At 34.4% G+C, this 20,930-nt stretch overlaps 1 protein-coding gene across 9 annotated transcripts in view; it reads left to right on the top strand.

The window, feature by feature from the left end:
• Window positions 1-20,930, top strand: part of ADAMTS6 (ADAM metallopeptidase with thrombospondin type 1 motif 6) — a 149,221-nt gene that overhangs the window by 16,135 nt on the left and 112,156 nt on the right. For 7 of the 9 annotated variants that reach the window (XR_014951592.1, XM_085567738.1, XM_085567741.1 and 4 more), the window contains 4 exons: window positions 2,257-2,425; window positions 7,513-7,730; window positions 8,237-8,320; window positions 8,811-8,956. Coding sequence is in view for 8 of the 9 variants with exons in the window: in XM_085567738.1 (XP_085423864.1) it covers window positions 2,257-2,425; window positions 7,513-7,730; window positions 8,237-8,320; window positions 8,811-8,956 (617 nt within the window). In the remaining variant the exon portion in view is untranslated. Of the gene's footprint in view, window positions 1-2,256; window positions 2,426-7,489; window positions 7,731-8,236; window positions 8,321-8,810; window positions 8,957-20,930 lie in introns of those variants that run through there. The other 2 variants (XM_085567739.1, XM_085567743.1) reach the window with 2 other exon arrangements.

The following is a 20,930-nucleotide window of genomic DNA, read 5'->3' as shown; positions in this document are numbered from 1 at the left end:
ATGTTAAAATTTATTTGCAGTTCCTTAACTAAGCCTTATTAGAATGTATTTTCGTAAGTACCATAGCATTTGGGAAAATGAGATCAGATATTAGCTACGCATTGGAAGAAGTGGTGATGCTGTCCTTACTGCTGACACCTGAAGGAACTGTGGCCATTGTTTGCAGATGTTCTTTAGTTATTTGCAGGAGCAAGTATGCAATTTGTATAGAGAATTAATGCTGCAATTAAGTGTTTATGATATCTGAATTAACTTAGTTCTGCTGAGGTAATCTTGCCACTTATAATTATCAGTTTCAGTATCTGATATAATTATCTCATTTCTGCTTAGACTTACAAACATGGCTAGCCTTGAGTACAGACAAGAAGAATGTATGTTCTGGAGGAATTTAAGTTAGGACCCACTCTGAGATGGTGCCACAGATTGGATGGTACCTCTGTCTTCTCAGGCCTGGCATGAAGCAGACAGCCTGATGGTGTTGGCCAGAACCACTCTGCAGGACTCTCTTCCTGTGGGAACATAATACCAGAGCTTACAATGGCTCAGGATTCACTTGAACCCAGATGTCTGACATGCAGACTGGATGCAGTCCAAACTGTCAAGGTTCTTTCTGCACATCTGGCAAGCCCAGTTACAATTTGGTTTATATTTTCAATACTGTTTAAGCAGCAGTATACCAGTAAATGATTTATTTTTTAGTAAAATCTTAGACTTCACGTTACAAGAAGGCATTGTAAGAGGAATTTGATACTGGCATTTTCCAGGTGAATTTAGACCCTGATGTTACCTTCTGAGTTAATAATTGAGTTAGTAGTGAAAAATACCACTGAAGAGGAGCACTTATTTTTGCATTCACAATGTAAGGAATGAATAATTGAAAGCTGCAGTCGGTTCATACATATATTTTCACCATTTATAATAGAGTTCTCTTTGGAAAACACTTGTTTCTGACATATTACATAGGATTTTTATTTTGTAAGTTTTATAATGTTGTTTCAGAAGTGAAGGAACAGTAGGCATTTTATGTACAAAACAGTGGCAGGACAAGAGCTTTGACCAAGAGTACAAAGACAAATTCTGATCTTTGAGAACAGCTTTATGATTTTTAGAGCAGATACAGAGCAAGTGGTCTTATGACTCATCATAGAGGTCTTAAAAAAGATTCATGTGTAGTACATGTTTTACAGATTAAAGATGTGGTAGAAATTTGTGATTCATCAAGTCAGGTTATGAATTTAGCAGTTCCTGCTTCCAGGCTTCTGTATGATGAATAGCTCTTCCCTGTGTAGAAAGTTTGTACATTCATAATTTTCTACATAGGAGTATCAGAATTTGTTATTTAGAAAACATTGGTGTAGAAGTATGTCAGGGCTTATTCCCCAATATTTCCATATCTGAAATGATCCAAAACCTGGATTTTCTGCTAAAGTTCAGTTTTAATTGCTGAAGGTTCAGGAAATTGCATACTTGGCCCGAAATCTCCCCTTTCTTCCATAAACCACTTCCTGTTTGGAAGAAGCTGAGTTCACAAATGTGAAAGTTATGAGAATAGAATATCTACTATTCTGCACTGCAGTATGAGGAAAAGAAATATTCATTTGTTATGGAGAATGAGATCTAGTGTACAGTCTGCAATAACTCTTGTTTACTAGATTTATGGCAGCAGTTTTTATGGAATAAATGCTTTGTAGACAGAGTAACTTAATATAAATAATTTGATTTCTATTAAATAGCTTAGTTTTGGGATTGTGTCTGGATTTAAAATAAAAATGCTTTCTTTAAGCATGTGTTCCAAAATTGATCCTTCATGGTGTTTGTCTTTGATGAAGTATTTGGCTTTAAGCATTCAGCAGTGTGGCATCACAGGGATATTGGACCTGCATTAGAGCAAGGCCATTTTGGCTTGGTGTAATTTTTAGTGGATAATGAATCATGTCATTTCAGAACATCCCTGTGTACAAATGATTTGTAATATTCTGAGAATATCTCTTGCTTTTTTAACTGCATCTACCAACAAAACCTGAAAGTTCTCGACAAATAGGACAATGATAGTTTTATTTTTTCTCACTGTATTGTTTATAGGCACCTACTTTGCTCATACTAAATCAGCAGACAAGAGCTGGCTCATACACTGTTTTATGTGTTAGCTTCTAGCTGTGAATTTCTTCACAGAGAATGTTTTCTAAAGTTAAGTTTTGTGATAGTAGTTTCATATTGTCTATTGTAAGCTTTTGTTTTCTTATTTACTTCTTTAAGCATGGAGTCATTGCTACAGAAGATGATGAGTATTTTATTGAGCCTTTAAGAAATATAACAGAAGATTCTAGTAACTATAATTACGAGAATGGTCAACCTCATGTTATATACAAAAAATCTACCATGCACCAGCAGCACCTCTATGATCACAGTCACTGTGGAGTATCAGGTAAACAAGAATGAGTGTTATTCCTTTTAAAAAATGGTAACTTGAGATGCATTTTAATATCTTTCTTGTTTCACATTTAAGACGTAGGGAAGGATGTTGGTATGAGAATCTTCTTTCTGGGTGATGTAATGTCTTGTTGAAAAGTAGGTTTGATTTTTCTTTTTTTTCAGATTGAGAATATAGTGTATTTAAAAAACTAAGATAGCAGGAGTAAGTCTTGTTTTATGCCTATGTTGTGTACAGTGGTAGAAATGAGTGCAGGCTTCCTCAAAATGTGTATAAATGTACTTCATTTCCCAACAGAAAAGCGTGCTTGAATGACTACATATTACAGCTCAGTGTTTAGTATGTGTTCATTCTCATTGAAGAAACTTGATACAGCATTATGATTATCAATACATTTGGAACTGTGTCTATTATTGTTTATGGAGGTTTATAGGGTTTTGGTGCTGTTTTTTGGTCCAGTTTGTTGACATTATTCCATTATAGTCAAGTATGTGATTTACCTGTGCCTTATGGGGAGGATTATATGGTTTTGATGGGGAGATATTTTCTTTGTAAAGTAGTTTTAACCTCTACAGATATATGTTTCAAGTACTCTGACATAACCCTTGATTAAACTGAAAACTGACTTCTTCAAGACAGCATGCAGTAAATCTGACAAGTTTTTTTAGAGCACAAAAGTAATTTTTTAACATGCTAGAAAAATGTTCTAACCTTGTAAATTGTTTATATTTCAGTAATAGCTTATTCTTAAAAGTTCAGTCCTAAGCAGTTGCATTCTATGAGATTCAGTGCATGGGGGCAGACTGACAGTAAAATAAAATAATATCATTGTTCATTGATGTGATTTATTTTAGCTCCCCTTGGAGTTTATAATGTTTAGCAGCATCAGCTGTCTAAGCTTACAGTACAGATTGTCTGCAAGATCCCATTCTTGGGAGATAGCTTTTTCTTGAGTGTTTCAGTTAATTGTGCTTATGGAATGTCAGACTTCATGTGTGTCACTTCTGTTTTAGTTTGAGAGTATTATTCAATATACATGCTTATAATATTGCAAAACAAATCTCTGAAATGCCTGCTAACTGATCGTAAAATTAGGGTACTGGTATATGTTCATATTGCTGGGAGAGCTGTCACTTAAGCTGCTTGAAATAAGTGGAAGGATTTGAAATGTAGGGACATGTCATTTTTCCCATTATTATATCCCTACAAAAAGAAAGGATATTGGCCTTGTTGGATCTTGTCTTCTAGGGTAATGCTTAGAAGTCATTCTACTCCGAGCCATGAAGCAGAGGCAGCTACATTTGTCAGGTTGTTATTCTGGTGGTTTCTGTCACACGGAGAGCAGGTTGATCAGAGCTATACATCTTGCATGCATTTTTTGTAAAATATGATACAATATTTAGCATTTATTACTTAGTATAACTAATGATACCTTTTTTCTTGGAAGCTCCTGTGCATTCCCTGAGCTTTCATAGCCTGAAGTCCTTAATTACTGAAGTACTGAAGCACCGCTTTTTACAAGCCTGAGAATATTATGATGCTCATTCATATCTGAGTTTCTCCTTTTCATGTTGTTCTGTATACTATTTCCACTCCATTAAAATGTCTAAAAAAATTCACTCTCTGCCAAGACTGCAAGGTCTTGCTTTTCCAGATGACATTCTGTTTTACCCTTATGGGTACCAAAGCCTTTTAAACTCATTTTCTGGCCATTGTTGCAGCTTTATCTTAAAGGGAAATGGCATACAAAGCATCCTGAAATACCAAAAAAAAATAATAGCTAAAAAATAAAATCAAATATTAATTTTCAGTTCTGCAGCTTTCACATACAAGGATTAAAGCCAGGTATTCAGTGATGTTTAGGTAATTTGACTGGGTTTGGAAGTTTTGAACATTCCAATTTTGTGGTTTAAAATGCAAATGTAACAAAGCTGTAACTACCTTTTAGCAGCATATGATTTCTTTTGTCTGGAGACTGATTTTAACTTTACCTGCAGAACTTTTTTCCTAGTATTCTATGTAGGGAGGAGTCTGCTTGAGAAACTGTGCCACTATTCATTGTTTGTCAAGTTTCCCCTACTGTAACCTAGTTTATTTTGCACCTTTTCTCCATCATGGAAATAGTCAGGATTTTGAAATGTTGATAGAGACAAGGGGAGCTTGTTTCTGAGCTTTCTGAGAAAAATGACAATAATGGAATAGAAAGTGGAGCTCAGAATTTGGTGAAAGTATCATCAGAATTGATTTGGATCAGTAAGTGATGGCCTACTTCATAGACAATGGTAGAATTATGGTAGCTAATACAAGAGGACAATCAGAGAGGCATGGAGAATCAGATGAAAGCACAGGATACATTTTCATAATTTAAATTGGATTTTAAGCATTTAAAATGTTCAAAATATAAAATGTTGCATTTTTGTTTCATGTATGTATTGTCACCAGTTAATTATATTTTATTAAATACAGCTGAAATCACTAAGGCCTTGATAAGAAGTTTTCCACAGCCAAATTCCAATTGCTTCAATGGGGTTTGAGACCACTGGATTATCTTGCAAAATGCTGTATTTGTATCACATTCAGAAACAATAAAAATTGACATATGAAAGCTGCAGAGTGGCAGATTATTTCTGGATAGTTCTATTTTTTTATTTATGTAGTGATTTAATTTGTTTCAGACTTCACAGTTGGTATATTCTAAAATGGAATAAAAGCTTGCTAAATGCATGAAATAATGATGCTAAAACATTTAGAAAAAGCAGCATAATGTTTTGCTTCGAAATATTATCATAGTTGCCTTTAACGTAACAAGCTTGCTATTCCATTTTAAGATATTTTTCTATTTTTGCTTCTTTCTTTTTACTTTGACCACTACCCAATATCTTGGATGACTGACTTAGGAAAACTTGTGTACAGTACTTGTGAACTCCATGTTGACATGGATTTGGATTTCTTTTCAGTTGCAGTTTAAAACCTAATTTCACACTTCTGCAATAATTATTTTGGGATTATTTTTCTGTGCATTTTTTTCCTTTATTTTTCCATTTTTTCCCCTTTTCTTACTTCCTTATAATTATGTTCAATGTTAATGGAATTTAATTTTTCTTTTTTTAACTTATGAATATAGTTAAAGAATTTTGTAAGTTGCCATGTAGCTATTTCCACCAAATAAATTGTATATCTTTATTTATTGATATATATTTTAGCATTTATATAATTTTGAGATTAGCTGAAGCCTTAAGCTTCTCATCTGATAAGGAAATGAGATATGGTTGTTCTTATGGAGTCCTCTGACACCTTTGTTTGAAAGATAGTGTGAAGACGATTCCAAAATAATATTTTTTCTTTTCCCCTCTGAAAGTTTTATACTTGAAATCAGTAGTTTTTAAATGTTTTGAATAGTTTGCATTTTGAGGAAAATTTTGAGTCAATGTGGAAGCAGTACTTTCTAAAATACATCTTTTACTCCCAGAGCATCAGGAACCATCAGCATTTCTTATTTGAAAAAGAATGAATTAAAAAAAAAAATAGTATAGTATCTGTCAGAGAAAATTACAGACATTTCTAAGACATTTCATCTCACTGTTTCAGTGAAGTGAAAATTTTTGAACAATTTAAGCATCTTTGACTTTTCTAGAATAGAGGTGAAAAACAGGAGAAAGCTTAGTAGTGATTCTATGATCCAAACCAGGCTTTAATACTTTGTACAGGATTTTTTTAGAATGAATTATAGGACAATTTTGCTACTGGTATTTTTATAACTACCAGGTTTACTTAAATTTTTTGACTATTCTAAAATATGTGCCTTTTAGAGCCAATACCGTAGCCTCAAAAATTATGAAACACTGCAACAGTGGAAATGCTGAAGGTTTGTATTCCTTGTTTTGACCTGAGCATACATACTTTGTGGTGTAGTTTTTCTCTTTGAAATCAATGTGCTTAGCTGACTTGCATAAAGCATTGGTTTTTTTATGGGAGCTACTGGTTCTATCCCTACTCATCCTTAGCTGACCCTGTTTTAGTAGAAGTAATGATGCAAGAAAATTGCTCATTTGAGCAGTCCTATTCAGACAGCTATAAATGTATCTCTTAATGTTCTTGTGCTCATCTGTATATGAGAATAATGTAGATATTTTGAAATCCTACTTAGATAAAACCAGACTAACAATATACTTTGCTAAACTTTAGCTTGAGATATTTGTTAACTCTTATGGAAATATAATGTACACTAAAATAAGTCAAAAAATTGAATGCATCCTTCCCTTCCTTTGTAGGGAAGGATGGATTCAATTTTGGCCTGAGGACAGGAATTAGAATTCAAAGTCATCTTGTAATGTTTGTTTTGCTGATAATTACAGCTCTTTGGATTTTTAATAATTTATTTCTTGCACACAAGAAATATTTTTCTATATATTTACCTGAAAGCCAAATGAGAATCAACATATTTGAACTGAAATTTGTGTTGAAGTAACTACAGCAATTATCCCATGTCAGACCATTTAAAATTTTCTATTACAGTTAATTTGCAAGGTAGATAAAATATAATCTGATAACTTACTGAAGAGAAAATTTATTCATTTTAGGCATGTAAAGCTAATTGCCTAAAAATTACAGATTTTTGCAGGAGGGGAAAAGCTTTTTAGTGTTTTATGAGCACGTTTTATTACTCAGTAAATTTTGATAACTTTTACATTAATTTTGAATTTTTGGTTTCTAGTATTTTTTTTCAGAGGTTACAGCTGTCTTGTTCTCCTTAAAATTCTGATGTGTTCTTGTGGTTAATTATAACTAATCTTTAATAGTAACATGAGTGTGCAAAGTCAGATTTATTAAGAGAGGATTGTTGCTTTATCATCCTAATTCAAATTTGAGCAGAGTTGAGATTATTGGTGCTCAAAGTTGGCTTTTAATAACATAAGTTAGTTTAAAATAATTTAGAAAATAAAGAAATTTAATTTTTCTTTGCCTCAATAAAGACTTATTTGCTGGAACCGAGGAGATGGCAATCTCAACATAAGCCAGCTGCATGTGAATGAGTTTTACTAGTGACTCCCTCTCAAGTATTTAATTGTTTTGGTTCCTAGAAGACCTCACGAGAAGCAAAAAACCTGGGTGGATGAATGATGCCTCTGCTTTTCCAGCTTCACTTCCAGTCAATGGCACACTAAGTAGTCATAGTCGACAGAAGAGATCTGTAAGCCTTGAGCGGTTTGTGGAAACGCTGGTAGTAGCAGACAAAATGATGGTGGGATACCATGGTCGCAAAGACATTGAACACTACATTTTGAGTGTAATGAATATTGTAAGTTTCATCCTTCTCTGTGTTCCTATCAATACGTATGTACTGAAATGATAATGAACTTGTCAAGTGTTTATTTATTGCCATGAATAATGCTTTAATATAATTACTAACTTGCAGAGATGAATAGTTTAAATACTGGAAATCTTAGGATTTTGGGAAAATGTCAATAAGTATGTTGTGATCACATTTAAATTATTGTCTTTAATTTTGAATTCAAATAAATACATTCAGATTATACAGATTATTTTGCTTACAGCAACACTAAATGCTTGTGCTGGATAAATTATGAAACAAGGTATAAACGGTTTCAACTGAAAAGTGTGACTCAAGAAGGTATTTTTTTAACTGAATGGTCATTTTTTGGTCAAAAAATAACTTGTATATAGGTGATAATGGTACTTTACATTCTGGAACTACATGAAGAAATTGGGTTAATTTTTAACCATTTAGGAAGCAAGTAGTGTTTCTTGTCTGACTTTTGCCTTTTCTTATTTTCTGGAGGTCAGGTTGCCAAACTTTATCGTGATTCCAGCCTAGGAAACGTTGTGAATATTATAGTGACACGTTTGATTGTCCTCACTGAAGATCAGGTAAGAGCTGTTGTGCTAAGCTTTATACCTGTGAAATACAAATTACATTATTGCATAATGTAGAGTTATTTAGTTATAGCTTGAAGTGGCTGCCTCTGAATACAAAACCTATCATGTAATTTTTCACTACTTTAATCAAGATGAAGCAGTTCAAAGGAATATTCTTCATGTATCACCTCAAAGATGTATTCTTACTTCAGGTGACGATTATTACACCTTAGGGGATGTCAGCTTTATTTTTAGAACTGTATTTTGATTTTTTTTTTCTGTATTGACAAAATTATTATTAAAGTTGGAGTAGAAAGAATGATGGTTCAGCAGTACACAGCTGAACTTGGGGTCAGATTTTACAGAAATAAAATTTGGCAGGAAGATTTTATTCCTAGAAACCACTGCTTCTAATTATAGTCCCATTTTAGTTTTCAAAAGGCTTAATAACTGACCTTAGTAATTTGTTTGGAACATTTCTGGTATGCATGTTGTATTGCAGCCAAACTTGGAGATAAACCACCATGCAGACAAGTCCCTCGATAGCTTCTGTAAGTGGCAGAAATCCATTCTCTCCCACCAAAGTGATGGAAACACCATTCCAGAAAATGGGATTGCCCACCATGATAATGCGGTTCTTATTACTAGGTATGGTCATTATAAGTATTGTGTTTATTTTATTTCTTGTAGCTTTCTTGTTCTTAGCACATATATGTCTAGAGGCTAGTTGCAAAATAATGTATTTGGTAGGTAACCTTAAAAGGAGGAAGATTAACAGATGGCTTGTCTTAAATATATCAGATTATTAATATTTAGATTAAGAATTTAGAAAAGATCTGCAAATCTCTTGCTTCTGCTGTTATTTTCACTTCATAATTGCCAATACAAAGTATTACAGTAGAAAAGATGGATCATATTGAACATTTTATACTTTAATATTTGAAAATAATTCATAAGATCACAGAGAACAAAACAGAATGAAAAATGTACTGTTAAACATGTAAAGTGTTTTTGTAAGAATTTCAAGCCAGAACTTCAACTAGTGTAATAGTATTTCTCTGAAAACAGGTTCTTGCAGATTCCAGCAATATGAGACTCTGCTTTGTAGCTGGTTTGATTTATTATGCTTAATTAAGATGAGAACTGACAATTTTAATAGGTAGTTTCAAAGCCTGCATATGTGCCCATTTGTTAGCTTCTATTTCGCTGTTGCTGTGATAAATTCAACATAACCTGTACTGTAATCTTGTGATCCTGATAAAAGCATTTGTGTCAGTCCCTTTGCAGTTTGGTGTAGACAATTGTACTTTAATACTTTAATATTTTAATACTTTAATAGAAGATGAGTCTCACTCTTATTTAAGGATACTATTTATTCTTTTGTGTTTCATTTAAGTTGCAGTAGGTGCATCAGCTCTAATTTTGTTTAGGGTCTTTGTATTATGATTTCTGCTTTCCAGGACAAATTCTGTACTACTTTGTATGTAACCTATTTTGGAATAATTGCATTCACTGCAGAAAAATTTAAATACTGATTAAAATAATGCATCTTTTGTATAATTTTGCATAAAATTTGTGGAAGTTTATTTTTTTCCTGAGGGAGGTAGTGTTTCTTCTTGGTTTTGTTTTGCATAACAAACAAATCTTTTTATTTTTGAGAGGAAATAGAAGCTAGTGAATCACTTGCATGTATTTTTATTAATATTTCACATATAATTATGTATGGTCTTAAATAGTACATAGTAAAAATCAGAGTGCTTAAATGCTAGAGTAACTCAGAAAAATTTTAGATTTTAAGAAGTGTAAAAAAAAATTAAACCCTAATACAAAAAAATTGAATGCAATGAAAAATAAAATAGTTGCATTCTAAGGTCTTAATTTTTCACAAATACTTTTGTTTATTATCAGTTTTGTGCCTGTAAGTAGTTCCTTGACTAGGACTTTTGAAGCGTTATATGTGATTGCAGCTTTGCTGCACATTAAATTTTCATTGGTGTTATTTAGACAAGTGAAAAAGTGTAATCCTTGGGTGGTATGGTTGTGTCTGTTGAAGCTCCTCAATGTACATATGCATAAGTTGTATTGGCAACTCTATATTTTTATTGCTATGGCTGAATAACCTGACACTTTGTTGGTGGTATTCTGGCATTACAAATCACAGTTGTTTTCCTTCACAGCTGTGCTTTAATGTGTTTGATTACTGTGTATTCTGTACTGCCTTCCCTTAGGTGATAGGGTGTTCCAATGGGATATTCCAGTGTAGCTCCAAATAGTTCTGTATTTTCAGACGAAAACTCAAGCCAGTGTTAACTTGCAGGCCTCTTAACTCTAAAAGGAGTGATTTTTGAGAGAATATGAGTAATAGCTGTTCAAAATTACATTTTTTCATCAAAAAACCAATAAATATTGAGGACTCATTTTAGTTTTTCATTATGGGGGCTATAATTATCGCAGTATGTAGCATGTGTACACTGTCTTTTAAAAGGGATGTAAGAATTTTATAGATTCCTAGTTTTCTTCTAAGAAGTTTATACCTCTAAGAATATACCTGTATTTTAAATGAAGAAAGTGCCTCAGTGTTGTGTCTGCAGGCTAGTAATACTTACCTTTATAAAGTTTCAGTTATAAATGTTTCACACCAAAATGCTTCTATTCATTTATTTATATAATAATTGTAAATCCTTAAAATAATCACAAGGGCTGCGCTAATCAATTTGAGTGGCTGAATCCAGCTTTTACAGAAACTGCTGGATATCCTGGCTGTTGCTAATAAAATGAATCAGGTTATGTGAAGAATTGATAATTCTTTTTGTGGTTGGAATGAGTAAGGACAAATTTATATTCATATAGAAATGTAAATCCACTAACTTTAATAATTCTAAATTTATTACTGAAATGTTGATATACTTGTTTTCATTCTCTTGTCTATCTTTCAATTGATGAACCAGATTTAAGGCATTATATGTGAAAGAGAAGGATATAGCTGTGGTCCTTTAAACTCATAATGTACTGGACAGGTCTTTAATAACCATGTCTATCCAAAGGAGATTGGGCCTATACTACCAAAAATTAGGATACCTTTTAGCCACTCCAATAGTATTTTGAAATCAGTTTCCTGAACCTGTCCCACTGATGCTGCTCTGCTTTGTACGGAGCAATTACATTTTTATTGACTTTGACACTGGAATCAATTTTTTGCTCATTGTGTGTACTTCTATTTTATGGAAAGTAGGAAAGTTTCAGTTCAACATTATGAATAGTTTTGTGTTGATTAAAACCAGATTTTTTGGTAAGTATTGATGTATTTGAATATATTACTGAGTCCTGGCTAAGTATTTAAGTTTGTAACTACATTAGTCTTTATCTGAAATGTGGGGCAAAGGAAAATGAGTCTTCACTTCAGCTTTTCTTTGCTATCCCTTCATGTTGCTTTCAATGATGTCATGGTCTGATCTGAGAAAAACAGTATTAAGGCTGCACATTCTCTAGGAGTATCTGCTTGACGAATGCAGACTGACTTTTGTATCCTAAATAAGCTCTATGCTAAAACAAGGTAGCCTCACTAGAGTGGAGGTATGTCAAGCTGATCTCTTAAGTCCCACAGAGTCATTGCCATGCCTACTAAGCCACCAATCTTTAGACAAGAGCCTGCCTGAGTTTGGTATTCCTGGTCTATGGGCCTATCTGGTCATGGTCCTGCAGCCACCCTGCAGTCTGCTAACTGGGTAGGAAATTGCAGAAAACTTATTGTTTGCTAATTAAAAATACACAGGCCAGAGACTGGTCTAAGTAAGACTTCATATTGTATATCACCTACATTTTTTCCAGTAAGAAAATATATTTAGGTGTCAAATTTCAGTGTTTTATCCTGAAATTGTCCAAGGTCAGTTCTTGGAGGCAAGTAAAAGTGAAATACTAAGCAGACAGATTTGAATGTGAGGCTGATTATTGGTGTAATGCTGTTAAGGCAATGTTGCCCTTCTTTTTGGTGAAAATTTTACATAATCCTAGGGAATCCTTAAAATTATTTTGTACTACAAAATAATAAAAATAGGAGAAAAACTTGTATGGATGTCTAATCTCAAATCCTTAGATAAAGAAAGAGCTCTTGAGTTTGGTTCCTGTATTCTTGCATCATTATGTGATAATTTTGTTTTTTAGCACAATGTCAGATAATTAATTTTAAAAGCCAGTGTAAATTTTGAGGCTTGTGCATCCCACTCCAGTGTAGAGGTATCATTTTGCCTTTTTGAAGTTAGTCCTTATTTGGTGGTTTGGTTTTCTTTTAGCCTTCCTTGGTAGGCTGCTTCCTCTTTTTGTTTATTCAGTAACTCTTTAAGATATAGGGTCTCCATAGATTTCAAACCCACAAAACTTAAGAGCTATAGTGTACAGGTATTATTTTATTTTTGCTTATATTTTTTATCCTTCTCCTTCCCTTTCAATCTGTGGCTTCCTTCTCTTGATCATAAAGATCAGGAAGTAGGAATTGTGGTATTCCTTAAGAACACCTTTGTTAACATTATGAACAGAACCATTCCTTTTCCTATGTACCTGCACAGAACAATAAAGGCCAGAAGGTTGGATTCTTGGTTACACTGTATCAGGATTGAGAAGGTGAAACATTTTTTAAAAGGCCTTTTGTTTTTCCTTTATACTGGAAGTGTTCTCTAGTGCTGCATTTCTCTGTAGCTCAAGAGGGCTAGTTTGATTCATCCAGGTACTAAAGAGTTGTTTATCCAAATTATGTGTGGCCATTGCAGCAGTGGAGTGTTTTGCTGCTGAGATGGAAGATTGCTTTGCCTCCTGGTGCCTTAGTAGATCAATAAAAAGGCATACTGGATGGGCCATAGAAAGGAAGGTTTCGGGGTACAGTTGAGGTGTGTATTTCTAAAGGGACAGAATCTAGTCAGTGAAATGCAATTGTTTTAAACAGAAAAACATTTGAAACCTCACTCACTTACGGGAACAGTACTTCTCAAAAATTGTTGAATGAAATGTTATCTACTGTTGGTAGTTCACACACCATGAGTTTGTTTTATGTTTTGAAAGGAAAACAAATTCAGTATATTTGACAAAAACATTAAGATCTCTTTGCATCTTGGGTGCTTCTATGGGAACATTCCTTGCAGAAAACTTACTAGAATTAATTTTAAGACTGAAAGCTTTTTAGGTGTATCTACATAAAACCTGTGTAGTTTTATGTAGATACACCTTCTGAAATTCTTGACTTAAAATACCTTGAAATACAAAAATCTTTTACTTGGTTTGAAATCCACTTGAATTAAGTTCACAAGTGGTTTACTGCTTTAGCAGCAATTAATTCCACAGTCCCACTGAACTGATGTACTCTGTTGGAAGGATCCTTATTTGATTGAATAAAGAATCAGAGCTTAAGATGTTTTCATTTTGATATAAGCTAATAATTGATATAATATCAATTTTGATAATTGATTAATTCAAATACACCTTGATTTGCAGGTTGTACTGATGACAGTAAAAATGCTCAGTACCCCAGATGGTATATTTTTTCCTATTTGTCTGGGTCTTAAGTTTGTTTGTATATGTTAATATTGTGAGACAGTGAATGAGCTCTTTCTTAATAGACACTGGTATTTTTGCTGGGTACCACTGTACTTGTAACTAATTAAGTAGGTATATTGCTAAGTGGCTGCTGTTGGCATTAACACCAGTATTAGTATGCAGCATTTCTCTAGCAACACTATTGAAGCCCATATGGGAGACATTAGCATTGTTTGTTATGTGGTTGATTTCTTGGGTCTTTCAAGGAAAGAATTTTACAGAATTGATTTATGTTTATTGTATATGCATAAGATTAATTTCACAATGCTTCAATCAGTTGTTTCCTCATTCATGTGCCCTTATGGGTAAGGAGCACTTTGATTTGCCTGTGAGATGCATCCAACATGCAGGCTGGTGCTGCTGCCTTTTCTTAGGACACAGAAAATATACTTAAATGGCAACAATTCTAAACTCCTGTAATTTTTGTGGTTCATAATCTAAGAACAGAAATGTTTCTGAAATTGCTGTAGATGCTCAAGAGGATCAAAAGGTTTCTTGTTTCATTTTGCATACCTTTGTAGAAGTGACCACAATCATACCTTTATTTTTTTTAATAACATTAGAGTTTTTAGGCTGCAGTTTTGTAATTGCATTGTCCAGATAGCAGTTCTAAATGAAAATTTGTTTAATTAATACTCTTTCCCTTTTGCATGTCAGTTGCCTATAGGTTAGTAATATATTTTTAATCTGTAATAGTAAGTTTAATATTAATCTGTAATAGCAAATAACATTCCCCTATCAGGTTCTGTACTAGTTAAGGCATTTGGTAGCAAGGTGAGGCCAACCAGTCAGGACTCTGCAGATTCCTTTACTCCTGCATGTCCAAGGTTGTTACGCTTCTTTTCTGAGGCATTTTCCACTTTTCTTCTGGGCTTCTTAAGTTGTTGCAAGATTCCTCTTTTATACAAGGTACTCTTATGCAGCTCCATTAGCACAGTTTCCTAGCTTTGTCCAATAAATCCGTAGATGCAAAGCATTTCTGTTGTCTTGGATCCTCATCCTGTGGCTAGTTCCTTTGTTTGTAAGAAGAGCTCCAATTTCAAGCAGTAATTCTGTGTCTTGTTTCTTATTTACATGACTCTGAAGTCCATTAAGCAGTTTTCGCCCTTGTTTTTTGTGTAGCCTTTTAGCTTTTTCTGCTGGAGTTCCTTGAGATGAATTTAAGCCCCTGACAGGAGACACAGTTTTCTTATTTGACTTTTGTGCAAAAATCATAACAATGCCCATTGACATGTGCAAGATTGAGGGAGAAGTTTGAAAAGGAGAAAGGCATATATTGCCCTTAGTGTCTACCTCTGCAGATATATAAAATATAAGGAGTCAGCTTTCCAGATAGTACCACTGAATTCCCATGTATCTTTGATTTCAGGGAATTGAAGGGGTTTAAGAGGAAAAAATGTACCTGCATATTCAAAATGATGTATTTGGGGGAAAAAAACCCAAACAAAATTGAAGTCTACTAGGGCTTTGCTCAGCAGACTAAGGAAAGAGAGGCATTTTATGTTGTTCTGTGTCAAAAAGTGTTAGGGGTTTTTGCTGTCTCTGCTAAGGCATATTCTTTGGAATGATGATAGACTGATAAAAGAAAAATTGTGAATGAGACATGCAGCATAACAACTGTAATCTGTGTTTAGATTATTCTCTTTAGGTAAATCTGGGTCTAGAGCCATGTTCCAATATTGCAAGTGCTGTGCATTCTATGTGGGGGGAAACCTACTCAAAGATCTCAGTGAAGAATTCTCTGTTACCCATTTTCTGTCTTTTTGTGAGGTGTGAGTCTACAGGCTGTGACATGGCAGAAATCAGTAGATAAAACGGGCAATAGAAGAAAACAGGAAGTAGTTGGAAAATAATAAAATCCCTTGGCATTTTATGTAGTTCCTCTTTCTGTGACAGTTATAAACTTGTGCGGGTTTTTTTATTCCTGCACCTCATGTTAACAGAATAAGGTTGGAAATATTGTTCAGGTGTCCACACGTGGCTGAGAATTTTTTTTTGTGAGTGCTTGTTTGTTTGTTTGATGTTTTTTGAGGGATAGATGTGGGTAAAATTGTCTTTAAACTTTATTCCTATATTTTGTAGCTGAAGGGAATCAAATAGACTCCGTGGGATTTGAGGGAACTTATGTTGAACAATAAAGTAGCTAGAATGTGAATCTGAAAAATTGATTATTGCATGGCAAATGTCAACCAGCTGGTTATTTATAACTAATTAACAAGCACAACGTATGAGTGGAATGTTTTCTAATTAATAAAAGGGCTGTTGTTTTTGATTTCTGATGCCATTAGTTGACTCTTAGTGTACAGCTGGTTAGTTACAACATGTGTATTCTGATTTAGTTTATAAAAGTTTAGTCTGTGAGGGTGAAAAGATGGAAAAGGTATAAGTTTTACCACAGTTTGCCTAATCCATTCCAGATGGACAAAATGTGTTCAAAATGTGCTTTATTTAATACCAAATCCAGAAGAGTGACCAATGTTGTGGAGTTAAACTCAGATTTTCATGCTCTGACTTGAAGTATTTTTTTTTGTTTGTTTTGTTTTTTGTTTGTTGTTGTTGTTAAACTGTTTAAAATAAATGGCACCAAATAAAAAGACTGAATAAAAATAATGTTCACCTATCTCATCTGAAATAGGAGAGACAGAAATTTTGGGTGTAATCCCACAAATTTATCTTAAGATGTGCTCACTGAGGGGAGCTGGTTACACACCTGATGATTTTCTGAATTGGAACATTTGAGAATATCTACCAGCACACCGGATGAGCAACTCATAACTGCCCCAGTCAAAGTCTTCCTCTAAATGTGGCAATGAAATTTCTGGCAATTGAAAATGCATCAGGATAAACCTATAAAATGCCAAGCTGCATATGCTGTTGATAGTAATGGTGTGTTAATGTCTTCTGTAGTTTGTAAACAATTTTTTCTATTCGTATACTAGACTTAGCAGAGAAAGAAGAAAAAACAGTGAAAAATACTTTTTTTATGCTGTATTCCTGCCCTGCCCCCCCCTCCCCCCCCCGCCCCGGCTTTTTTTTTCTCCAGGCATTCACCTTCTGAGTTGCACAAAGGGTCATAAAACTATCCAAATTATAGTTTTTCCAGGAAATGTTTGGTGGTAATAGTTTGGGATATCTGCTAGAACACTCAGTTACTGCTTGGCCAGATATCTGACAAAGGGCTTTCTAGCAGTTTGAAATGTTGTATTTTGCTTTCTTTTTAAAAATTTTTATAAAATATATGCACTTGTTTAAAAAGATATAATTTTAAAGTTTTATTAGTAGTCTTAAATAGAATATTTACCTTCTTCTATGTTTTTTCCTTCTCTTGGGTATGTTATTATTTTCATAGCCTACAATGACTGGCAGAATAATACATTTGCCAGTGAGTATTTTTTTTCCCTCATTCTTAACAATCCAGAAAAACATATTAGGCCAGTTTATTTCCTGGATTTTTACCAATTTTGGATTTTGTTTGTGATCTGTTGCATAAATTCTGTCTCTTGCTGCACAGGAATATATATATACTACAATTTCATGTTTTCTTCACATTTTAAACATGAGTCTGGAGTATTTAGTTCAAGTTTACAGATATCTTTTATTAGATTGGTTATGTATAATACATTAAAAATGTGGTTTTAACTAGGACACTGGTTGTAAATTCGTTCTTTTAGTGGCAACATCAGATCTATTTCATTTTCATATTCACTAGTCTCTAATTTCTGATAATTTACTCCAATCTTTCTAATGAAGGACATGATTCTTTAGGCTTTGAGGTCATTTACAACATACCCATTATTTTAGTAGGATCTGGATAAGATTTCAATTTGAGTTTATGGCTATTTCATTTTAATTATGCAAATAGTAAAGTAAAAACTAAACTGAGCATTGTCTGTTCCATGCTGCTTAAAACTTTCTGAGAAATATTGCAGTGAAATAATGAAGTAATGTGCATGAATGTCTCAACCTTTTTAAAATTAGATGTGGTATTTTCTCTGAAGGGTTACCCATTTCTGTATTAAATTAATTTTATAAACTTCCTGACTAATTTTTAAGTACATTCAATGTGTTAAGTTTACTTTCCAAAGTGATTAGCACTACTTAGTGGGGTTTTTGGTAATTTTTGTCTTTCCTCCTGCTTGCTTGCTCTCAGTGAATCTACAGCAAAGAAGTGACACTTCAAGGCAAGTGCCTGGAAGTTTTCTAGTTCTTTTCAAAGAGCAGGTGTGAATAGGCAGGAGCAGAGGATATTACAGAATCATTTCAAGTAAAGAAAAAAGTTACATTTCATGTTTGCAATTGTAACTGTTCTGTTTCACTTTCATAGTGTATGATGAAATGTAACTTTAATAGCTGTTAAAATTCTGACCAACCTGGATGGTATAGTAAAAATCTGCAGTTAAAATTCTGTACTTTAATATTTTGTAATTGCTATACTAACCACATGTGCAGGGCTAATTGGTACTGAAGCTGATTTTGAAATCAGATTTGCTAAAGAAGAAATACATTTTTTTCTTTAAACTCATATAAAATCAAACTCTTTTGTTTTCAGCTCAAATATTTTAATGAATGAGATATTTGATACAGAAAATAAGAAACCACATTCGTTTACAGGTGGTGTATTCAGAATTAAATTACTGCCTATGTTGCATTCCCAGTTCTTTGTGAATATGCATTCCTAGTTATTTCCTTGACTGGCATTTCTACTTTTCTAAAGATACATGTTTTATGGCCATTAGTATGAAATAAGTGTAAGACATGTGCTATACAGTCTTTATTATGTAAAGTTAACTCTCGAAAAGATGGTTGCTGGAATACGAAGACTGAGATAACACTGAGAACTAACTAAAATTCTGGTCAAACCATTTATGTTGTCACAGCCTGTGGAAAAGAAGTGATCTCACAAAATAAAGAATTAAACGTGCAATTGTAAACACATAAAATGACTAGCAAGTCTTGTGTAGATTTACTCTTTCATACACTATATTCTAGTTCCTCCTACCATTATTTTTCTCTTTTATTACTGTCACTGACCTATTATAAGTGGAATTGTGGCAGTGGGAGTATTCCAAGTGTTGCAACTCCACAGTTGCAACAATTCTTGTAGTGATTTCTAGACTTGTAAATCTTTGAATTTCTGATTTGGCCTTTCTTTGCTGTATGGCTTCTCATCAATCTAATGCAGGACAGCAATAACAATATTATCTACTGTGAATAAAAAAATCTCTTCTAATACTGCATAATCGAGTGTCATTCTTAAATCACTAGTCATTCATTAAACATCCAAACATGCACTTATGCCAAATTGTAGATACTCCTAATTTAAACTATTAATATGCGCTATATAGTATTTCAAATCTCTATGGAAGCAGTCCATGACATCTGGTCTCTGGCAGACTGATGGGGTCGATCTTTAAGAGAGAGGGAGAAGAGCATCTTCAGTCATAGGCTTGCTAAGATGGTGAAGAGGGCTTTCGGCAAATGTTGCTGGAGGAAAGAAACCTCAATTCATTCTGCTCCTACCACTTTGATCCCGGGGCCAGCAAGAGATGCCCAGAGCTTGGAGAGCGACCAGAGGTCAGAATGATATCATGTGAAGAGCAGCACAAAGCCAGTAAGTTGGCTTCATCCTTCATCAGGACCTATTTTAAGTACCTCTGTACTAATGCATGCAGCGTGAAAAGTAAACAAAATGGAGCCCTGTGCATGCCATGTTGTGGGAGGACTCCTATGACTGAGTGTTGGAATGGAATGATAGGGGCTGTTTCACAAAGACAGACAGAGGAGACAAGCAGAGGGTCTTCTATGTCAGTTGGAGTGCACAGAGCCCCTGCCTTATGATTGATGGAGGTCCAACTGTGAGTTTACAGAGATAAGGATTAAAGGGAGAGCATGTGATATTATAGTGGGGGTCTGGACAGGAAGACCAAATGGGTGAGGCCCTCTGTAGACAGATAGGAGCAGCTTTATGTTCCCAAACACTGGTCCTCATGGAGACCTCAGCCACTCAGAGAGCTGTTGAAGGGACAACACAGTGGTAGAGTACTGTGGGATAAAGACTTGCACAGACAAGAGGGGCCCAAGAAATCTGGTCAATATTCAAGGGTTCATCTCCTCTAGGTCAGAAGCATCCTAACAAAGAAGAAGTCAGACAGAAGTGCCAGGAGGTCTCAAAAATGAACAAGGAGTTACTGGGCAAATTCGGACACAAAAATGTAAGCATGCAAAGGGTGGAGATGGGGAAAAGTAGCCTGGGAGGAATTCAGAGAGATTGTGTGAGCAGGCAGGGGTCAGATTAGGAAAGTCAAAGCTCAGATAGAATTAAACTTGCTGAGGGCTATCAAAGGCAACAACGGAAACTTCTCTCAGTATGTCAATGATAAAAGCAAAACTAGGGAAAATGTGAGTCCTCTCCAGAAGGAAGCAGGAGACTTGGCTACCTGGGACATGGAGAAGGCCAAAGTACTCAATTATTTTTTTGCTTAGTCTTAACTGGCAAGTCCTCGAGCTAACACTCCTTGAATTGCAGAAGGCAATATAGAATTGTATATGTCTGGCTATAAATATCAGTGGCTATCACTATAGAATGTAGATGTACTGGCTAGGAGAAGATAAGGTTTGAGACCATTTAAGGAACCTAAAGGTGCATGAGTCCATGGGACCTTCTGGGATGTATCCAGCTGTTATGAGGGAACTGGTGGAGAAAATGGCTCAGCCACTGTTCATTGTATTTTTGAAACCATGACAGCTCAGTTAAGTTTTCAGTGACTGAAAAGGGGAAATATAAACCTCATTTTTAAAAAAAGAAAAAAGAAAATATCTGGAGAACTATAGGCTAGTCAGTCTCACCTCTGTGCTCAGGAAGATCATTGATTGAATACTCCTGGAAAATGTGCTGGGGCACATGGGAAATAAGGAAGTCATTGGTGACAGCCAACATAACTTCACCAAGGGGAAATTTTGCTAGACCAATTTGGTGGCCTTCTGTGACTGAGGGATGAGAGTGAAGTCATCTACCTGGACTTTTCCAAAGCATTTGGTA

Source organism: Lonchura striata, chromosome Z (assembly GCF_050655825.1).
Source record: "Lonchura striata isolate lonStrDom1 chromosome Z, ASM5065582v1, whole genome shotgun sequence".
In the NCBI taxonomy this organism is placed as follows: domain Eukaryota; kingdom Metazoa; phylum Chordata; class Aves; order Passeriformes; family Estrildidae; genus Lonchura; species Lonchura striata.
Note: the sequence above shows the minus strand (reverse complement) of the source record. Positions and strands in the feature narration are given on the sequence as shown.